Here is a 20,275-nt window from a genome sequence, read left to right on the forward strand (position 1 = left end):
TAACCCTGGTCGGGGCTCTAAGGGTATGTTGATTTGTTCCAGTGTTAGTGTAGGGAGTGTCCTGAGTAGATGGTGCAGTTTCTTAGTGTATTCCTCAGTGGGATCTGAGGGAAGTGGCCTATAGAATTTGGTATTGGAGAGTTGTCTGGCGGCCTCCTTTTGGTAGTCAGACCTGTTCATGATGAACAGCACCTCCTTTATCAGGCTCTTTGATTATAATGTCAGGGTGGTTTCTGAGGCTGGGGATGGCATTGCGTTCTGCACGACTTAGGTTATGAGGCAAGCGATGTTGTTTTTCCACAATTACTGCCTGTGCACGTCGGCGGAAGCATTCTATGTATAGGTCCAGACTGTCATTTCGACCCTCAGGAGGAGTCCATGTGGACTCCTCCACAATGTTTAGTTATTATTTATTTGTGTATTTATTGCTCTCTGTCTATACTTATTATTCACTATCCTCCTTGCTCATAACCCTTTTCTGCTTATCCACTGCTTTTAATCCTCTCCTATCGTTAAATTCTGGTTGTAATAGAATAGATCAGATGACAATATCTCTTTGGCTCATTTTGTATTTGGGTGCTATCCTCCATCTCCCCTGAATTTCAATGTAATCTGCAGATTTGATCATGGTTAAATATTTACCAAAGGGCGCCCATCAATGAAAGGTTCATTAACAAATTTTAGTTCTCATTCAGCAATATAAGCAGTGGAGCTCTTTTGAAGACTGATGCACAAGTGACTGGAATTCCTTGGATGGCAGAGTTAGTTACCCACTGTTTTGATTGGGCATGCTTCCTCATTACAACAGATGTAGCTCCCTGGACACAAGTGCTCCACAGATGTGAGCTGAAGAACCACTGAACTAGGATATATATAAGCAGAATTGTTTCTAATGTTAATGTTTCTCACATTTTCCAGGAAATGTCAACAGCCTTTTAAACACTGTCGCTTTGCTTATGCTTTTACGGAAATATCAACCACAGCGGTATCCTAACCTTAAGATACGACAGACTCTAGTATTCTGTGTTTGTGCACTGCCTAGAACAAAGGGGCTACGTTCTTGGTTGGCACTGCTATAATAAACATAATTCATGATAGAAACTGGCTATTTTCAAGGGTTTGCAGTTTATTTCCTTGGGGAACTAATTGGGGGCAGGGTCTTTTGTCTGGAATGTAATCCAAGATACTGGTGCTGAGTGCCGTCTTTCACATTCTTTCTGACCCAGTCCTTAAGGTTCCAGCACCAATATCCGATAGAAAAAGGAGCAGGACACAAAGGGGATAGGGTGGTTGCCTCTTGTGGTCAGGGATGGGGAGGATGGTTCAATAGTTACATGAGGTCAAGTCACTTGTTGAGGGAGGAAGAGAGATGAGAATCTCAGGACAGTGTGCTAAAATTTAGTGTACTTTATTGAGTATGAGCGATGAAAGGGTTAAGAATACTAGATAAGGATGTTCTATTTTGTTTTCTCCAGTTTCCTTTTTCTTTCTGACCCTGAGTTCCCTTAGATTTTATAGAGTAGGATGCTGAATTATTTAAATGCTTTTCTGAACACTAAAGTCTACTCAAACCATGTTTCAGCCAACAGTGAGCTGCATCACCAACTAAAAGGGTTTTAAATGTATGTGGGTTGCTGTTATCACTTCAGCACCCGTCGTCGTCTTGTGAGGTTTAAGTATAGATGCATTATAGAAATTCATTTCTTGAGGGTTTGAATGTAATGTGCAGATGCACTGGAACAGTAATCCTGCCAAAACAGAAATCTATTATCAAGATTTTTTTTACATTACAAAGTAGTGAATAAAGCCATATGAATTTACAAAGCCCACGTAGTAGAACCTTTTTTGCATAATTCCAAAATAATCCGCTTAATTTAATCTCTGTATCTGGCAATTGCTATCTTTTGCAGTGTGATTCCCTCGGTCTTTGGCATACAGTTTGAAAAAGACTGTGGCTTAAGTGAAAAGTTTAAACAATAGTATTTTAAAAATAAAATATGAAGGCATGTTTATGTGACTAATCTTGCTTAGATTATTATAGCACTTCTAAAGTAATGCAAAATGGTTCACCTATGGAATAATTTAGAGTTTGTTCTAGAATTGCCTGATTTATGCATATGCTGAGATCTCAAATGTTACCTTCATTGTAGTACATAAATGTATTCGTTTTATGATGGAATAGGAAGATTGATTTCCAGCAAAAAAGAATCAGATATTACAATCTTGAAACACTTTTTTTATACTTCTTCCTTTTGGCCATTCTCAACTGTTATGTTTTAGTGTGTTTGTATCTGTTTGTTCATATAACACATGCTGTACTTTATTTACAGCCCTGTATCTTGATGAACAATATCCAGCAGTTGCGAGTCCAGCTTGAGAAAATGTTTGAGTCTATGGGAGGAAAAGAGGTAGGTGGTTTTAATTCCCTGCATTCACTGCACAGCTACTTAGAGATCATTAGCGGTATGTTCACAACCTATCCACAGCCTTTGCTTCTGCTTGCCAAGAAAATCAAAATGTAAAAATAAGACATATTACAAAGTTTGAAAAAATATAATATTTTATTTAAAAGCAATGCCATGTGAGAACTACATTATGCACCGGGAATGTCTGGGGACACAAGTAATGCATTTTCATAGAAACATGCTAATGATCTGTAAAGTTCCACCAATATTGGATGTTTTATGTTGCATTCTATAGTGCCAGCTTGATTTGAATGTTCGTACTGGAATATATTTTGTTTTGTTTTTTTATGTACCAGTTTGTTTTGTTTGCATCTTCAAAATTCTGTAGAAAATGTGCCTTGTGCTTTGTCTGTAATGTGTCATGTCTTTGTCCAATGCCTTTGACTTGCAATCCACTGAGCAGAAGAAAGAAGGAGAGCGATTCTCTTATGAGGTTTGTGATAGTAAGCATCTTTTATTATACCTGACTATATTTCCTAAGGCTAAGAACAGTTTCCTACTAATTTCCCTGTTTGCATTTAATAATTCCCTATAGTGCTAACTACTATGTTTTGGCACTCAGTTTACACTCTGCATTAAATCTTTCAATATGCAAATAGTGTAAAGTATTCCATAAACCACAAGAAGGTTGTAAAACATATTCTTTTAAATGCACTTTCAATACCTAAAGTCCCAAACTTGCAAATCTCATTCAAATGAGTAATTCTGATCCACTCAAGCGGCATTCCAGCAATCATTCCTACTCAGCAAAGCGTGTGCTTAATTTTTAAGCATGTCTTTAAGTCCCATTTACTTTAATGGGACATAACCACATGCAAAAGAGGTGCTTTGATGAAACAAGTCATCAAGTAGTTCCTTTGATGTAATTGATTACTCACATGAGTAAGGTTTACAGATATTCTATCCATCTGGAAAGTGTTGATATTGGTAATTAAATGGATATTAATGTATTCTTTTTCAAACTGTTACATCCAGTGTGAATCACTGTACACTGATACAAGAAAGATTTTAAAGCCTGATTTTTATAAGATGGACTTCCCCTTTCATGTTATTCTATGCCCACCACCCACCCCGGACAAATGTGAACCATAAAATGCTCTGCACTTCTAATTTTATTGTGATGTATGTTTGTTTAGCTAAAATAAAGGTCTGAAGACATAAATCTAATTCTTCTTAAAGGACACTAAAGAAATGATTTGCAGTATAACTAACGAGTGCTTCCGACAGACTCTTGTGCAATATGCAGGCATTTTAAAAAGCTTCATATCCAAAAATCATGCTTTGCTGAAGTTCATATTAGGCTCAGTGGATTGTTTTATGTCAAGTAACTTAAGATGTTACTGACACAATATGATGTGACATTTCCCAAGCTACAGGTCAAATAATCAAGTTTCAAATAATGATTTGCTCTGTGAAAATGAAGTTGCTTTATAAAACTTGTTTTCTTCCTTGAATAAAGAAGACCTTAAGATTCGAGTGAGGTACTCAAAATCCAATTGCCTTAGCAATGATCATGTTATTGGTAATTACATATATATATATATATAATTAGAATGAAATGCAGCTGTTTTATCAATTTTCAGCTGTATATTAATGCTTCATTTCTTTAGGGACTGTGTTAATCATAATATTTTAAGGAGCCAATCTTGCCAGTTTCAGAGCACCTCCCATGATACTGAAGTCAGTGAGAATTAAGAAAACTCTTCATCTTTTAGAATTAGTCCCGAAATACATTACTTACCATTCATTCAATTAGCACTTTCAGGGGTCCCACAGCAAAAACATTTCTGCAAATTTTTGCACCTGATAAAGTCAGAGTCAATGCACAATAGCGATGATAGGCTGATGTACTGGCTAAAACTCGGGGGAGGCACATCAAATGTTTATAGAAATACTGTGGATTTATTGTTGGTATCTTTTTGTTAAATGGGCAGTAAAATGTAATCAGCTCAGCTGTGTAAAAGTGGAATTCTTTCTATTTCCCATGAACAAATAGGGATGGTGAATGTTCTGTTCCCACTCAAGTACATCTCCTCCTAAAGCAGCAACCTTTTATAGCTGTTACTGAACCATATTTTAGAGATTTTTCTCTCTGTTTAAGGAGTGGGAAATGAAGAGCTGCAATATTTTTGTCAATGCTTCATTATAAAGGGTGCTAAAAGTGTATCAGCCAGATTCTTACTAGAAAATAAAAATCCACTGTGTTATATCTGAATTATTTTTGTTTAATTTGTACATTGTTACTTCATTATGCAGCCATAGGTTAACTGTGTGGCTCCATGTTGACATTAAAAATCAGATGCACAGGATTCTATTCACTCAGAAGTTCATTATTAAGTATCATCTGCATGATGATGCTCCCCGTAATGTGGTAGGTGCTTTCCAAACGGGACATTAGACACAATCTCTGCCCCAAAGAAAAATCTAAGTGAACAAGTATCTTATAAAGCATACAATCAGTTTATTTTTAAAAAAAAACAACAACCATTCCAGCTAGCCCTTTACCTAATCATTATGCCAGGAGATGGATAGAACAAGATATGAAAAGGGAGTGGATGGCAATGATCTTTTTTGAGATAGTGTGTGAATTCCAGAGGGAAGAGGGTAGGAAGGGGTGTCAGGTTTGAATGGAAGGGGTGAAAGGGCTGGAGGCGGTAACAAGTAAAGTTGCAAGAAATGAAAAGGCTGGCAAAAAAAAAAGGGAGGGCAGAAGTCACCAGAGGGAAGGGGAAGGAGGCCAAGAAAAAGTGGAATGGATTTGTGTTGGCACGAGGGGACCAAGAATTTGGAAGGGGAAGGAGGAGCTGTTGATGGCAAAAGGGTAGAGAAGTGTAAGAAGTGGGAGGTAGCTACATTCTTTTCTCTTGATAATTCATGTTTGTAGACAGCAATTGCTGAAATGTTTCTAACTGGATTTTTTTTAAATCTCATTCCTCTATGACTTAACAGTTATCCTGTTTTCCCTCCGAAATTGGCTCATGTCTGAAATGGGGGAGAAAACACCCTAAAAAATTAAATTATCTTTTTATCATAAAGTTTCATGTGATTTTAAAAAAGAACAAAAACTGCATTACAGATTTACAGTGTTGTAACTACAATCACAATCTAGTTCCAATTCTGATTTGACCCACTGACCTAAATCCGAAAGACTCCAAAATTCTATTACCAATCTCCTGAGTCATCCTATACTACTCATCTTGAAAACAAATACACTCACAAAGTACACTCACCCACCTAATGATGTTTATTTCCTATTACACTACTTTATATAGGATTCATCCATTTTACTCATGTGTTTGAATTGCACCAGTAAGATTATTTCTCTATAGAACTCGTCTCTGTTTCTGGTAGTGTTGCTAGTCTCAAACACCATAAAACACTGAAAATAGTCTGTGCAAGTTATGAACCCCCATCTCTATTACTTGAATATTAAGTTATATAGTAAATGAGAAATGAGAGTTGACACACTGAGAAATTAATTGCTGTATTAATGCTCTCATAGCCTAGATAAGTAATTGAATAGAGTAGAAAAGTCAAGTTTAAGTTAGAGTGCTGTTTCTAAATCTTGTTTCCTTGAAACTCAGCAAGGATCTGCAAGCCCTGATTTGAGATAAAACGAGTTATTAATGTTATATCACAAAGGAAAATACAGACTATTAGAAAGTGACAGAACACATATCAGACAGGAACATAACACGTTCAATGGTAAACAATTAATCATTACTCTTAGAACCAGTTCAGAAACACTGCTCTGTATTCCAGAACTCAAAGGGTTACATTCACCCCTTTGCCACCTCAAACCCCATGTACCACTAAGTCCCACTTAACATCCATTTTGAGGATGTAAGTGGGACCTGAACCTGCAAAGAAAACTGTGCAGATAGACCCCTGCCCACATGGTTGGCTCTCCTTGCACAAGCTGCGGCCTAAGAACGTGCATCAGCTTTGGACTGGCCCTCTGCACAGAGGTGAATTTCACCCAAAGAGAGAAAAGAAATTGATAAGGATAGAAAAATTATACTGTACTCCTCTCTGTTTATGTTGTGTTACTCATTTGGATGAAGCATGAAGGGGACTAGTTCGACTATTGTTGGGTGATACTGGCATGGAGCATGTGTTCCTTCCTCAGTATAAAGATGGAAAGACCTGTTAAACAGATTAGTCGGTGGTGAAAGCTGTAATCTCTGAAAGAAACAAATTTAGATTTGCATTATCCAAAACTGCTTCTGTCAATGATATTAACCAAAAAACCCAGGACTTTTCACGTTACTGGTATGATTTTCTGCAGTTGGAGCCGCATTAAAGAAAAACACAGAAAGGAAGTAAAGTATGACTGTAATAAACAAAAAGAAAATGCCTAATGAGACTATAGCATTGAAAGTTCTGTGGACACAAAGGCTTTTCCCACATTGGCAAGTGCAAAATAGAGTGATGCATTCAGTAATGCTCCAATTAACCTACTAAGTGCAGAAACTAGAATACATTTACAGGAATTTTTATTACTGTAGATTTAAATAGATTCCACAGCTGAATAGGAGCAAATAAAAAAGTTCTATAAGCTAGAGAACTAAAGTTCTTTAACACATTAAAAATTCTATTTTGGAAGTTTGTGGGAGAGATGACTATTTATAAAAACCTCTTATACTCAGTAAATTAGTGTAATGCCAACATTTAGGAGATTTACTTTGGGGTATATTTTCAGTTCATTGTGTGTGAAATACAGCCAATGCCAAGGCGCACACAGTACCCTCAGCACCAGGTGGATAGTCTATAAGTAAGTGGTACATATGCTGGCCCTCTGCACAGGGGTAAATTTCAACCTGTATACGCTGTAATTGGAGGTGTGATTGCTAGCTTGACTCTAACAAGAATAGCTAAAAATTGGAGTGATGATGTGGCACAGACCCTGTTGTGGGCTATGGATGTGAGTGTGTACTCTGGGTTCCAGGTGGGCTTGTACAGTCCATGTGGAAGCCTGCCCTGCTGCATCTTTACTGCTATTTTCAGCCTATATTATACTAGCTGCAGTCACACTGCCAATTGCAGGATAGACATATCCACAGGAGATTTCAGCTGCACAAATTGAGTCGTGTTACTCACACTTCATTTGGAGCTTTTAAAATGGTATCCCTAGAGGAGATAGGATACACTGAAATAAATCCAGAATTGTACATTGAAATGGGATATGATTTTATGGTGCCAACATTCAGACAGCCCAAATTCAATTTACTAAACTCAATCCTGGAGCCTTAAAATGACCATTGCCTTGTGGGGTGAATTCCATTAAAGTTCACTGACTTCTTTAAATCTTCCTTCCAGGACAAGTGGAAATTAAAGGCTCGAGAACTAAACATTTTTGTTTATACTTATACTTAATATGAAATACTTTTCCCTGTTCCACATGCACGGCACCCACTAAAGTAAATAAGAGTTATGCTTACAAGAGAGGGCATGCAGGCTTGGGCCCGTATTATAATCAGAGTGGAACACTAAGCTTTTTGAAGTTGTTGTTTCATGCAAGAATTTTAATACATTGACTGATGATGTTGTGTCTATATGGGCTTAGGCTACCTGCTCCACTAGTTACCAGAGAGAAAATGGCTTTACCAAGGTAACTCTCAGAACCCAATAGCGTGCCTAATTCCTGCTCTAAATACTCGTGCACACAAAGTAAGGGGAACAAGTACGTTTGGTAGGTGATCAAAATACGTTTTTCTTCCATCATTGCTTTTAAGTCAAGTAATCTTTTAGAAGAGGAAAATATTGTATCTGAGAGAACTGACTCAAATAATGGTGCCTAGCTCAGGGGCCTAACACTTTATTTTATAAGCCAGGTGTATGTGCGTTAGAGAAGCAAGATGTGTGTGTTGTTCACTATGAACGCAGTAAACAGCCAAACAGCTTCAGCTTAGCTCAGCTGTACTCAGTGTTATCAAATATAGCTTGGAAAAAACCTGCCCATTTGTGAAGAACTTTGTTATCCTACTGCCCGTGTGGTGGTGCTCAGGTATGTCTTTCTGTACTGAATGAGACAGTCTGGATTTGGGAATGGAGGATGCAGAGGATTTATGTTTGCATTTACTACCCAAATGTTCAGTTTATTCAGAACAAAAAATAGGCTAGTATTATATAGCTAATTGAGCCCACTGGATATACAGAATTTGGGTTCAGTGGTGGCCCCATGGAACTGCTCTTAGTTTAGTTCATATATAAACTGCAATTATATGAAAAAGGGAGCCAAATTATTAGGATGTGTTTACCATCCATGGGTAACTTCATAAACATGTTTCTGTACCAGTCATAGTAGAATGTATCACCATGTAGCATGGTAATGATAATAGCAATGCCCTGTCTATGCTATGCCCTTCACTGCTGCTACCGTCAATGTGGCTCCATCAGTGCAGAAAAGCATGTATAGATTTTCCCAGGCAAGGTTCTCAGCCCAGTAACAATCCAAATAAATAAGCAGGTGGGAAGAGGAGAAATGGCTGAAGAAGTACTCCATGTTCACCAGGCTGGCCTCTGCCCACAAAAGCAAGCACCAAAGAATCCATGCATTCCACCCCATGAAGGTGCAAGCACCATAGGCCCTTCTGGCCCCATTTATATATACTGGAAACCACACTGGTTCCACTGCCAAGGGACTATCTGCTAAGACCACAGGAAGAGAGAGCAGTTAGAATAAGTCTTCTGAGTCACTGAGTGCTGTTATGGGCTGTGGAATGGAATATGTAGATGTGCATTTTTGGCTCCCTGGTTTGATATAGTATTTTGAAGACTGGCCAGAATTTATCCACAGTTGTTTCAGAGAAAGGGAGAGTAACTTCCTCTCAAGTTATTTAATCATCATCTTCACTGCTGCCTTATTCAGGCTCATCTTCTGAGGCATAAATTAGAGAGGCAGATGTACTGCATATACTGGGAATGTTTCCAAATTCACCTTTTCAAAAGTCACACATTTATTATCTGCTCAAAGCAGGGTCTTTCGGTCTGTAAGAAAGCACTGAGATGCATTCTCAGTACATGCGGGCAGAACGGGAACAGCAATTTGGGCAGGAACAGCCACAACTGAGTTTGCATTTCCCAGTGCAGTAAATGGTTTTCACTTTCAGTATAGCAGGATTCTTTCATTGTTGAGTTTGCCTGGTTAGATCTGCCCCAAGAGAGCTGTTTATCTAAAAAAAATGTTCTGTTCTAAAAAATAACATGTTTTGAAGAGATTTATAACAGTCTAGCACACATTTTTTTTTCACACACCTGAATGATGTAGGTAGATCACACTAAGGTTTGGGTGTTGACTTAGTATGGGCTCCATAATAGAGAGTATAATTAATTCTGGCCCAGATTGTGAACAGAAGGAACTGAGATTCTACTGATCTCTCCTGGAGGAGAGAGGGAAGGCGCATGACTCCAAGGAATCATCCTCTCCTCTGTGGGACCCCACAGAATTCCCTCCATTAGAGCTGTTTTAGGGGCAGGGCCAATATGGAAGAGAGTGGAACAGGAGACCAGCCATCATCCACAGCAACCAAACCTACAGAGTCCATACTATCTAAAGAGGCATTAACTCATGCAGATGACTCTCTGGAAGGGGTTAGTACAGATGTACCAGCTCCTCCTTTGCACTTCCCTGATTCTAAAGTTATCAGGTCTTGCTACAGATCCTGTTTGGCCTCCCAGTAACCAGTGAGTGCCCCTTAAAGACCCCCTCACCTGAGGGAGGAACAGCTTTTCCTGATTCCTGTGTCCCTTTTTCATGGGTTTCTTGCAGGAGTGGTATGTGTGGCCCTCTAACTTCTATGGTTTTCCCTTGGAATGTTTGAGCTTTTTTGAGGTGGAGCTACACCCAAGAATAGTGGGAAATAGGCCAAGAAGATTCCCCTGGGAGACAGAATATACAGATACACCCAGTAAGAAGGAATATGAAACAATTATGGTAGTGATGCATGAAGTGCATGCTTAAATAGGAGATCTTGGGTGCTGTCTCCTGAGATGACAACATTCAGGAACTGTGCTCTTAGCAGTTTCCGTTAATGGGGCCTTTGGGCAGTACTGAACTACAAATAGCAACAATGTGCATCTCCACTGTAGATTATGAATTGCTCATTCTTCAAGTACTGTAATTGTAGTGGCTTTGCTACTGGAGTGTTTTCCTTGGGGATAAAGCTTATTTAAATGGTAATGTTGTTAAGCATTCAAAGCTAGATTGTGAAAAGCAACTAATCATTACTATCCATAGCTACATGTTAGGAAAAGTTAGGTTGATTTATTTCCATGCACAGGAATTATTAGATAGTGAAGGAACACAAGTTCGACCCTGTGTAGAGTCAAGCACGAGGGTTTATTACACACACCACTGGCGGAGTGTCACTTTGCTTGTTAGGCTCAGTGAGACACTGCTAAGCAATTGATTATAATAGATTATATAGAGTGCCAATGGGTGGAGAGAAGCGACGGTGTGGGAGTTCCCGAGCCCATGGATAGGTTCTAGCAGCAAGACGAATTTAGCACAATAAACCAATAGTCTAAAAGATTACATAATGGATCCACCCATAGCTCAGGTTAACGTTTGCTAATACACAGTAGTTCTCCCTCAAAATTCTCCTTTTGCAATGTATAAGTTAAATCCTGATTTCAGGTCCATAGAAATGACGGTCTCTCTTTCCAGACAGGTTGGCCCACAGGAACAAATCTGGAGGGTGTAAAACAAAAAGAACAGTAAACAGTACACAGCAATGACAATTGTTTACGGTTACCCCTGTGTTTCTACAAGCTGGGGAGGATGCATCTGTGAAAGGGAGGATGCCGTAACTCATGCTATCATGTTAGGCCTCTCCCTGAACTCTGGTTGGCATTTGGCGAGTATGTACTGTTATCTTCTTCCTGCACCAGGGAGCAGACTTTAAGGCTTCTCTCAGTGAGTCGTGTGCCTGTAACTCCTGATTAAACCCCCCAATTACTGCTCTCCACCTGGAGTTACGCTGTCTCAGTTTATTTTATGTATAGTTGAGACAAACAAGGCTGTCTCCTGCTTATCCCAGCATTCTTTAGCCATGTATTGTCCATTGTTAACTAGGCCTCATGCCTCAGACTGGGCCGTGGAGTATGGGCCTATGTGAAAGATTCTTAACAGAGACTGTGGTCAAGATCTTACATACATATTATTGGGATTTGGGCCCTTCAGATAAATGGTCATCAGTCCATTTCAAATCTTGTAAATGGCCAAGTCATTCTCATTGTCCATAGCCTAAAAATATGCTAAACATTCCATTAAGACTTAACATTATTAGATTAATATTCTTCATGTCTGTAGAATTAATGAATCGGTGCCATTGCAAGAGCCAATAGAATGAAAGTTGAGCAATTGGGAGGGGATTTTTAGTGTCTGTTTAAAATGTTTTTCATAAGACCTACTCAGCTTAAAAGACAAATTAACATTTTGGATAAAGGAAGGGTTTATTAAAGATTCCACATGCTCAGCCCGTCTATTAAAGGTATTAAGCTTATAGACATCAGTGAAGCCTCCTACAGGTTCTCTAGCTAAATCAGGGAAGACCGGATTTCACATTCCTGTTATTAGTAAGATAAAACACAAGCAATAAAAAAAACCCTTTAAACAGTTCTGTCCTCCTCATATACCATAAAGTAGTAAAAAGGGCACAAGCCCAATTTTCACAAAACCCTTTGCAGGTCACCTTTAAGTCCTGCATTAAGGTCTTAAATTAGGCCTTTGGGTGAATTTCAGGTCAAGTCCTTGTTCAGTTTAGGGAGTTTACCTGGAGTAAGGCATGAAGAAAGAACTCAAGATTTTGCCCTCAGTGATGAAGTGAAGCATAAAATACTTCGCCTGCCTAGCCCGTATTCAATGTTATGTTTTCCTGTCAAGTGAATTTCTTGAAGGAAAGTGCATTCATGTTCAACTTTTTTCCTTTTCAAAGTGCCACTAAAACGTTTCCCCTTGAATTGGAATTCTGAATCCCTAAACATTCCAAGAACAAACTCTACTGGCCAGTTTGCCTTATTGAACTAGTACATACAAAGAAACAAAACAACCAATAAAGCCTGTCAGTGGTTTCCTAGCAAGGTGAAAATAGTTTCCTGTTGAGCTCATGGAAGGCACAACAAAACAGATATGATTTTCAGCAGAAAACAAGACCTTATATTGGTTAAAGCAAAACTAATTTTATACAAAATTGAAAGCTGTTAATCTCTTCAAGTCTACATCATGAAAGGGTGTTCAACAAGTTTGCCTGTCAAATGGTGCAATGAAAACCTTATAATAAAACAACAATCCCCACATTCAAAGCAGGACTGTTGGGAATGACAGGGCAGGAAGCTCCATAAACAGAGAAAAAACACTCAGCCACTATCCATTAATATAAAATTGTCAGAAGTGTGTGTGTGTGTGTGTGTGTGTATTGCAGAAATACAAATTAGCCTACTGAGAAGGGTATTGGAAGAAAAAAAAATGATGCTCCCTAATCAAAACAAGATTAATCTCTCACAGTGAAAAAAAGAGGTAGGAGCATGGGAACTGAAGCACAATTTTTTTATCAATACAATAGGCAAGTGTAAGAAACCACATATGTAGGAAAGTTTGCTTTAGCGCCTTATCACATTACCCAGGGTACAATCGGGGTTATTAGATAGTTATGTCCTCTCAGTTCTCTACCCTGGGGTGCATTTTACACTGCTTCATTGTGAGAGCAGCCACTCCTGGTCTGTTCACACAGTCTTCAGCATGTCAGTTACCCCCAGATATACTGCAAGAGTGCTTCAGCCAGCCAGCCACTCTTGCATTATACTGCAAAGCAACACCATCAAAATCCCAGTCCCAGACTTTCCCCCAGAAGTTTGTCTCTTGTACTGCACAAGCCTTGTTATCTCAAATGGAGCTCCCCAAACACTTCAATTAAAAAACACTGGATTAGATAAAACAATAAAACAAGTTTTTTAACTACAGAAAGCTAGATTTTAAGTGATTACAAGTAATGAGGCATAAAGGTCAAAATTGATTACAAAGCAGTAAAAGGTAAAATGCAAGCTAATGCCTAACTTAACAAGCTAAGTGTATTTAAAGCAAAAAGGTTTCTCCCACATGCTTACAGCAGTCTGGCTGGATTTCTTTCAGCCATGACCAGTTCAATGATGTTTCTTTTGTCTTTCAAGTGTTGTTGACACCATGATTAGAGATGAAGGGAGAGAGATGATTTGGGGCCTCTGTTCCTCATTTTTATATCTCTTCCTCCTCTTTGAGAATCATTTCCAGCTGGGATTCAGGCAGCAGTCTGTTTGCACAGGAACTTCCAGCTGTTCCATTGCGAAGATGTAAATTTCTCACTCACAACCTTCTTCCTGCCAAAGAATGGCTACTAAACCTGGCGATACTCCATTTGATTATGGTGACACCTGGCTGGGTTGCTGCCTAGCCTTTTCTCTCCGGGGAATTGGTTTGAAGCTGTCTCCCAAACTTGAAACATGTCTTATACAGTAAAACTTTATAAGTTTACATACAATGTTGCCACACATATTTTACCAGGACAATAATGTTTGGCAGACTGAGTTTTCAAATGATACCTCACAAGTCATACTTTGTATGAAATATATCATTGTCTTGTAAAAGTGGTGAACATAAGGATACTGACTGTCACACACCTGTTTGTTTTAGTATAAAGGAGGATGGCCAAGTATCCATGCTAAATTATTAGTGAAAATGAAAGGTTCTACTGAGTCCTAAAAAAATAAACGTGCATCCTACAGTTTCCTGTGCAAACTCTAGCAAATTTACAGTTAACAAGGTTGTCTCCTTACTAGCACATTTTGTTTCAGGTTAAATTTCAGATGGGAATAGCTGACCCATTATGTAGAAAGCAGCCAAGCAGAATTCACAGGCTCTTTGACACATTTCCAAGCTTTGGACATTTTAAAACTTTGTGACAGTTTTAGGCGAGTAGTATCTTGAAATCAAATAAAGATGTACAAATATTTCTTGAATTTTTTAGTTGTTCTGCAAATTTATTCTGCCTATATTTAATATTCAGAATTAGTCCAACCACTAATGATATATTTAATAATCTTGAATTAATGTGACTTTATGAAATGTGCCAACTAATTTTAAGTAACTGTGTTCTGTTTTGGGTAAAAAATAACTGTATTATTTAAGGAGTTAACGAGGCAGAAATATTTATCAAGATGGGAATATTATGTAAATTAAGAATTGGTAGAAAAAAAGTGTTTGATGTTAACCTGTTAACAACCATTTCCATGGCTGATACAAAATTTGCTATGGTCATGAGGCCACAACACTTAACAATTAATCAGATTACCGATTTCTTTCGGGATCCAGCCCACACGCTGCATAGAACTAAGAATGGAACCCAAGCAGTTGGGGAATGAATGGGTCATGCATTCATGTTCCATTTTTTAAATAGATTTGAAAAGTTAGGGCCCACTGGTCATTTTGTTTTCTCTCTATGGCAGTCTGTTCCACCAATAATTTACTCTTTTCCTTAAAAGGGGGATAATCGTTGGACTTCATTTCCATCTCCACCAAACTGTCAGCAGCACATCACACCAGACATCACACTTCATCACCTAATAAAGAATAAAAACCTATACCAGACACTTGATTTTTGGATATCCACCACGCCTTATGCAATACCCTCTGAATGTGGTGGATGATCAAAAGGTGTTTTATCCACCATAATATTCCCTGCATTCAAACTTGTAAATTTCAGAACTGCCCAGGAATCAGTCACTCACTTCCCTATTCACTTCAAAGTTTAGTTCTGATTGTTTTCTTACACTCAGATTGTTGAACTCCAGGGAGGATGACACCAGGGGTAAACAAGGGCATGGCTACACTTGCAGATGTAGAGCGCTTTGAGTTAAACCAGCCTTCGTAAAGCGCAGTAGGGAAAGCACTGTAGTTTGTCCACACTGACAGCTGCCAACGCACTGGCGTGGCCACATTAGCAGCTCTTGCAATGGCCACAGAGAGCAGTGCATTGTGGTAGCTATCCCAGCATGCAAGTGGCTGCAACGTGCTTTTCAAATGGGGAGGATGGGGTGTAGTGTGACAGGGAGTATGTTGTGTGTATGTGGGTGGAGAGATAGTGTGTTTTTGTGGGGCTGAGAGCATATCAGCAAGCTGTCTTGTAAGTTCAGACAGCAGCAGACATTCCCCTTCCCCCAACACACACCTCTTTCTCTCACACACACAGCATTCCACAATAATGGTTGGTTTGTCCTGGAGCAGATAAGCATGCTGGCTGTCAAACGGGGCTTTCAAAGGGCTTATCCAAAACAATGACAAGAGTGACCACTTGACTTAAAGGGATTATGGGAGGTTTCTGGAGGCTGATCGGAGTGCAGTAATGCAACACCTCGTTCACACTGATGCTGGGGCACTCCAGCGGGGGCGCATCAAACGTTATTCTACTCACCGAGGTGGAGTACCAGGAGCACTCAAGCCATAGAGTCAGAGCGCTCTACGTGCCTTGCCAGTGTGGACAGGTAGTGAGCTAGTGCGACTGAGGCTCCTTTAATGTGCTGTAATTCTCAAGTGTAGCCAAGCCAGAGATAACTTTGGCCCTTTAAATCAATCATTTGATGGCAGTTGAAGTCTACGCAACTCTAAAAGTGTAGGAGTCAATCTTCTTAAAATGTTAGTACAAGTAACATTAGCACAAGAAAAGCTTGCATGGGTTTTATAAAACTCTATCTTTCTGTGTTCTTATCCCACACTGCTCCCTGTAGTATCTTAGCATCTATGTCTGGGCATTTATGTGGTCATCTGCAACAACAGTGTGTATGGGCAAAGAAGTTGCCTGATTGGTTACTGCTCTGTTAGGAGACAGTGTGGCCTAGTGTCTAGCCCACTGGGCTAGGACTAAGGAGACTTAGGTTCTATTCTTGGCTCTGCCACTCCACTACTGTTATCTTGGGTAGTTGCTTCATTTCTCTGTGCCTCTGTTTCCCTATCTGTAAAATGAAGATGAGATACCTCCTTTTGTGAAGTGCTCTGGCACTGACTGGTGAAAAGTGCTCTGTGTGAACTAGGTATTATTATTCCATTGCGTACAGTGTCCTGTAACACCAAACCAGCGCAAGCCTTGCGGTTTGTCAGTGCCATGAATTGAGAACACCCTGGCTTTGCTACAGTACATTCCTTACATAAAGACTTTCCTAAAAAACAGCAAATGTTATATACCACATGTCAGTACAACTTGTTGAAAGTAGTGGCAAAATAATAGACCTTTTATAAGTACAAAAATTCTCTTGTAAGATTGTTGTGATTTTATATTGTCAGTATTGTGCCACTGTCTCAAAATTTAGTCACATTGTGGACTTGAGTGTTTTAGAACAGTTAAGGAAATGACAGTAATGCACTGTAATTGCTTCCCATTTCCACTGAACATTGTTATTTAAGTTACTTTGGTTTTTTAGTAATGCAACGTGTGCTTTGCATGTTAACAAACAAATGGATTGACATATCCATAAAAGATAAATGACCTGATGCGCTGATATACTTTGATGCTGTACACCACTCCCCCAGTACAAAACTTCCTGAAAGCCATCTTAGCCAGCCACTGGATCAGCCCTGGGCCTAGGAGGATCCTTTGAAAGTGTGGAGCCATAGGGTATGTCTACACAGTAAAGAAAGACCCGCGTCTGACCCATGCCAGATAACTCAGGCTCACTGGGCTTGGGTGGTGGGGCTGTTTCACTGCTGCGTAGACTGCCGGGTTCAGCCTGGAGGCCAAACTCTGGGACCCACAGGGTTCTAGAGCCCAGGCTCCAGCCCAAGCCCGGAAGCCTAAACAGCAAAGAAACAGCTTCACAGCCCAAGGCCCGCGAGCCCAAGTCAGCTGACACAGGCCAGCCACGGGTTTTTCTTTGCTGTGTAGACAAACCCATAGAGGCTGCTCAGCCACACCCACACCCACCCTGTGAACCCAACAGTAGGCCTGGGTGGGATAAATGCAGCATGGCTGCTGTCTGAGGGCCGCTCTAATTTATGTTGGGGACCTGGTTGACATTCAAAGAGCCCGAGATAAAGTGAGTGAAAAGTGCACATCTTGGTTACAACCCAGATTATCGTTTTGTCCCATGAAGTATTCACTGCTATTAAACCAAAATAACTTGATGGTACCTCCAAATTTGGTAATCCTATAATCCTGAGCTCATTGAATTGCCTATAGATAGATAACATATATCCAACCAAGGAATGTAACTCTTTATATTCCACTCTTTTGAATGGCATTTGCACTGATAAGCATGGCCTATGAGTATGCAGAAAGCTGGATTTTCTATCCATGAACCTCCAGTTTTGCATGCACAAACTTTTTCTTGCACTTTGAAAGCACAAACATTTGCTAAGAATTTTAAACCTTGCACACACACTTTAAATATTCTAAGATCGGTACAGAGTCAAAAGTTAGCATTTGCATCAACAAAACCATTTTGGTCAAGCAGTGTCCTATTCCAGATAAATTTAGTAAGTGCATTACATTTATTGGTCTGTAATGATTGGTTATCATAACACCCACTCATTCAAACTAATTGCATTAGGCTTTGTGGTCTTAGTTGCAAAGAGTGGGATAAGATGCTTTTCTAACTTTTTTGTTTGCATGCCAGGGCTCAGGCAAGGAGTTTTGAAAACCATGCCTACCTAGTATATCCTGTTCCATATAAAATATACCACATTCAATGTGAATGCTCATATGTACAATTTAATATTTGCTATATGTCACAGGGGTTGGCAAGCTTTGGCACTCAGCCCATCAGAGTCATCCACTGGCAGGCCATGAGACATTTTGTTTACATTGACCGTCCTCAGGCACGGCTCCCCGCAGCTCCCAGTGGCCGCGGTTCGCCGTTCCCGGCCAATGAGAGCTGCGAGAAGTGGTGTGGGCCACAGGGACATGCTGGCTGCCACTTCCCACAGTTCCCATTGTTTGGGTGAATATTCAAGTGCAAGTGCTTAAAAAATTTTTTCCATGGGTATAGATCCATCACTCAAATGTTCACAAAAAGTAAAAACAAAGGGGAAGCAATGCCTTAATCAAGTTCATTTCTAGATATTGAGCAACTAGTCACAGAAAATTCTTTGTATTACTCAGCCAACTCTAATATTGATTCCCAGTATGAATTATTCCATGAGATCAGGTTTCAGAGTGGTAGCCGTGTTAGTCTGTATCAGCAAAAACAACGAGGAGTACTTGTGGCACCTTAGAGACTAACGGATTTATTTAGGCATAAGCTTTCATGGCTAAAACCCACTTCATCAGATGCATGGAGTGGAAAATACAGTAGGCAGGTATATATACAGAGTACATGAAAAGATGGGAGTTGCCTTACCAAGTGGGGGGTCAGTGATAATGAGACAATACAATTAAAGTGGAAGTGGGCTATTCTCAACAGTAGAATATCAAGGGAGGAAAAATCACTTGATGATGTGCTGGATTGACAGCTTGACAGAGCTAGAAGGGTACCCAGAAGTCACCTACTACAGGACAGGCCCAACAAAGTAACAGAACGCCACTAGCCATCACCTTCAGCCCCCAACCAAAACCTCCAGTGCATCATCAATCATTTATAACCTATGCTGAAGGACAATCCCTCACTCTCACAGACCTTGGGACACAGGCCAGTCCTTGCTTACAGACAGCCCCCCAACCTGAAGCAAATACTCACCAGCAACTACACACCACACAACAAAAACACTCACCCAGGAACCTATCCCTGCAACAAACCCTGTTGCCAACTCTGTCCGCATATCTATTCAAGGGACACCATCATAGGACCTAACCACATCAGCCACACCATCAGGGGCTTGTTCACCTGCACATCTACCAATGTTATATATGCCATCATGTGCCAGCAATGCCCCCCTGCCATGTACATTGGCCAAACCGGACAGTCTCTGTGCAAAAGAATAAATGGACAGAAATCAGACATCAAGAATTATAACATTCAAAAACTGGTTGGAGAACACTTCAATCTCCCTGGACACTCAATAACAGACTTAAGTGTCAATTCTTCAACAAAAAAACTTCAAAAACAGACTCCAACAAGAAACTGCAGAACTGGAATTAATTTGCAAACTGGACACAATCAAATTAGACCTGAATAAGGACTGAGAGTGGATGGGTCACTACAAAAACTAATTTCCCCATACTAATTTCCCCTTACTGATTACATTGGCCTCATTATCACTACAAAAGTGATTTTTCCTCCCTTGCTATTCTGCTGTTGAGAATAGCCCACTTCCACTTTAATTGCATTGTCTCATTAGCACTGACCCCCCACTTGGTAAGGCGACTCCCATCTTTTCATGTACTGTGTATATATCCCTGCCTATTGTATTTTCATAGAATCATAGAATATTAGGGTTGGAAGAGACCTCAGGAAGTCATCTAATCCAATCCCCTGCTCAAAGCAGGACTACTCCATGCATCTGATGACATAGATTTTAGCCCACAAAAGCTTATGCCTAAATAAATTTGTTACTCCTCCTTGTATTTTCAATGAGATTAGTTTGTTTTTCCCAGCCATACTTACTAAGGAAAAAGATCATTAAGGAAGAAGTTTGCACTGTCAGTAAAACCATGTTTTACTGTAGGAAAAAGACCTCTCTGAACTGTCCAGTGATAAATATCAGAGCAACATTAATTAGTTTCTTAGATTAAAAAAGTTTGGTCCAAGCCACAAGGTTTGAGTCCAAGCTTCCTCATCCAGACTTTTGGTTCAGCCTATTACAAAGGGAGGACCAACTGCAAAGTTTGGATCTTGGTCCACTTGAACTT

General features: G+C 39.7%; 1 protein-coding gene across 2 annotated transcripts in view; it reads left to right on the forward strand.

Moving 5' to 3' along the window:
• The window catches only part of UNC13C (unc-13 homolog C), a 408,349-nt gene that overhangs the window by 320,611 nt on the left and 67,463 nt on the right, over nucleotides 1-20,275 (forward strand). For both annotated transcript variants that reach the window (XM_044979553.1, XM_044979552.1), the window contains one exon: nucleotides 2,331-2,408. In XM_044979553.1, the coding sequence (XP_044835488.1) occupies nucleotides 2,331-2,408 (78 nt within the window). The remainder of the gene's footprint in view (nucleotides 1-2,330; nucleotides 2,409-20,275) is intronic.

This window comes from Mauremys mutica, chromosome 11, assembly GCF_020497125.1.
Source record: "Mauremys mutica isolate MM-2020 ecotype Southern chromosome 11, ASM2049712v1, whole genome shotgun sequence".
In the NCBI taxonomy this organism is placed as follows: Eukaryota; Metazoa; Chordata; order Testudines; family Geoemydidae; genus Mauremys; species Mauremys mutica.